General features: G+C 37.8%; 1 protein-coding gene across 1 annotated transcript; it reads right to left on the bottom strand.

Moving 5' to 3' along the window:
* Positions 1-734: 734 nt before the first annotated feature.
* On the bottom strand, positions 735-1,544 carry LOC145412187 (uncharacterized). The gene has a single exon (XM_080282115.1). It carries the CDS (start codon positions 1,542-1,544, stop codon positions 735-737), a length of 810 nt encoding a protein of 269 aa, XP_080138241.1.
* Positions 1,545-2,119: the final 575 nt, after the last annotated feature.

Consider the following 2,119-nt stretch of genomic DNA (forward strand, 5'->3'; position numbering starts at 1 on the left):
CATATTAGCAGATATCAATGCAAACAGTACATTACAGCTGCATGTACATTACCACGCTGATGGGTGTTTCTGTGTGTCCATTCTATTACTGAACAAAATTTGTTATTTGAACATAATGTTCGGTCAACTCAAACTGGTTGTTTAAACTGAAATTCATTATAAGAGGGTTCAGTATATCGAGGGTTTAGTGTATATAGAGTTTCACACTATTTTATCACCCATGGTTAATAAAGTTTTGGCTCAATAGATCATATGACACGCTGTATGAGGGGTGGCCTGCCCCAAGTACCAATAGTGGCTAAAGGGACACTACAGACCAAAAAACTCATTTTTTTTTTTTTTTTTTTATTTCTACAACCCACTTTTTACAAATTTTACATTACTTTGGCAATCCAGCATAAGAGATAAAACATATCTTCTCCCTCACTTATTAGTGAATGGCACCATGCCTGCTTAAAGCCTAGCTTCTTCTTCAAGCTTTGCCACATTTATCATAAATATATAGGCTAATTGTTTTCACACCTGAATGAACTGTCAGCTGGCAAGTGAATAAGAATTTTTTCTACACAGTTTTCCAGTCATTACATTTGAAATTTGTTCACTCTTCAACTGATACAGGAGAGGACTTTTAAAAAAATCATTTACCCAATTCATCACAACTTTCTTCACTCCATAATGAATTCAACAGTGTTGCATGACATCGACTAAGTTAACCATTTACCACATTCCGCACACTAGAAACTCTTCCCTCTACAGTAATTTAATATGTGTCTGATGAGATGACTTTTCACACCAAACCACTTACCACAGTTATCACACTTGAAATTCTTCACTCCTGAATGAGATAATATGTGTCTGGTGAGATTCACCTTCCGTGCAAATTGTTTACCACATTCATCACACTTGAAATTCTTCACTCCTGAATGAATTAATAAGTGATTGGTGAGTGTATTCTTCCGTGCAAATCGTTTACCACATTCATCACACTTGAAATTCTTCACTCCTAAATGAATTAATAAGTGATCAGAGAGTTCATTCTTCCGTGCAAATCGTTTACCACATTCATCACACTCGAAATTCTTCACTCCTGAATGATTTAATAGGTGTCTGGTGAGCTTCCGCTTCAGTGCAAATTGTTTACCACATACATCACACTTGAAATTCTTCACTTCTGAATGAATCACTAGGTGATGAGTGAGATTATGCTTCTGTGCAAATCGTTTACCACATTCATCACACTTGAAATTCTTCACTTCTGAATGAATAAACAGGTGTTGGGTGAGATCACTTTTCCTTGTAAATTGTTTTCCACATTCATCACACATGAAATTCTTCACTTCTGAATGAATTAATGAGTGTTGGGTGAGACCATGCTTCTGTGCAAACTGTTTACCACATTCATCACACTTGAAATTCTTCACTCCTGAATGAGTTAATATGTGTTTGGTGAGATTATGCTTCTGTGCAAATTGTTTACCACATTCATCACACTTGAAATTCTTCACTCCTGAATGAATCAAATGGTGCTGATTGAGATGACTCATACGTGCAAATCGTTTACCACATTCATCACACTTGAAATTCTTCACTCTCGAATGAACAAGTGCATGTCGGAGTAGACTTTTCTCACAAGAAAATGCTTTACCACACTCTAAACATCTGAACTGCTTAACTTCAGCTGAGGACACTGTGTCCAGGACAGTCTCACTGTCACTGAGGAACATTTTGTCACTCACCTCACACTCTGACTGTACATCTGGTTCTTCATTTCCCACCTCCATTATTTTGTCACCCATCTCACACTCTGACTGTACATCTGGTTCTTCCTTTACCACCTCCATTATTTTGTCATCCACCTCACACTCTGACTGTACATCTGGTTCTTCCTTTACCACCTCCATTATTCTGTCATCCACCTCACACTCTGACTGTATGTCTGGTTCTTCCTTTACCACTTCCATTATTCTGTTACCCATCTCACACTCTGCCTGTACATCTGGTTCTTCCTTTACCACCTCCAGTATTTTGTCACCCACCTCACACTCAAAATTTACATTTGGTTCTTTCTTTACCACCTCCATTATATCATTCCTTCCACTGCTCTCGACTTCCACTATAC

This window comes from Coenobita brevimanus, chromosome 92 (genome assembly GCF_032717465.1).
Source record: "Coenobita brevimanus isolate Jiangsu-jjx chromosome 92, ASM3271746v2, whole genome shotgun sequence".
NCBI classification, from domain to species: Eukaryota; Metazoa; Arthropoda; class Malacostraca; order Decapoda; family Coenobitidae; genus Coenobita; species Coenobita brevimanus.

Excerpts from the sequence above, each read along its gene's own strand:
- LOC145412187 (XM_080282115.1), bottom strand. The coding sequence starts at position 1,544 with ATGAGTCATCTCAATCAGCACCATTTGATTCATTCAGGAGTGAAGAAT.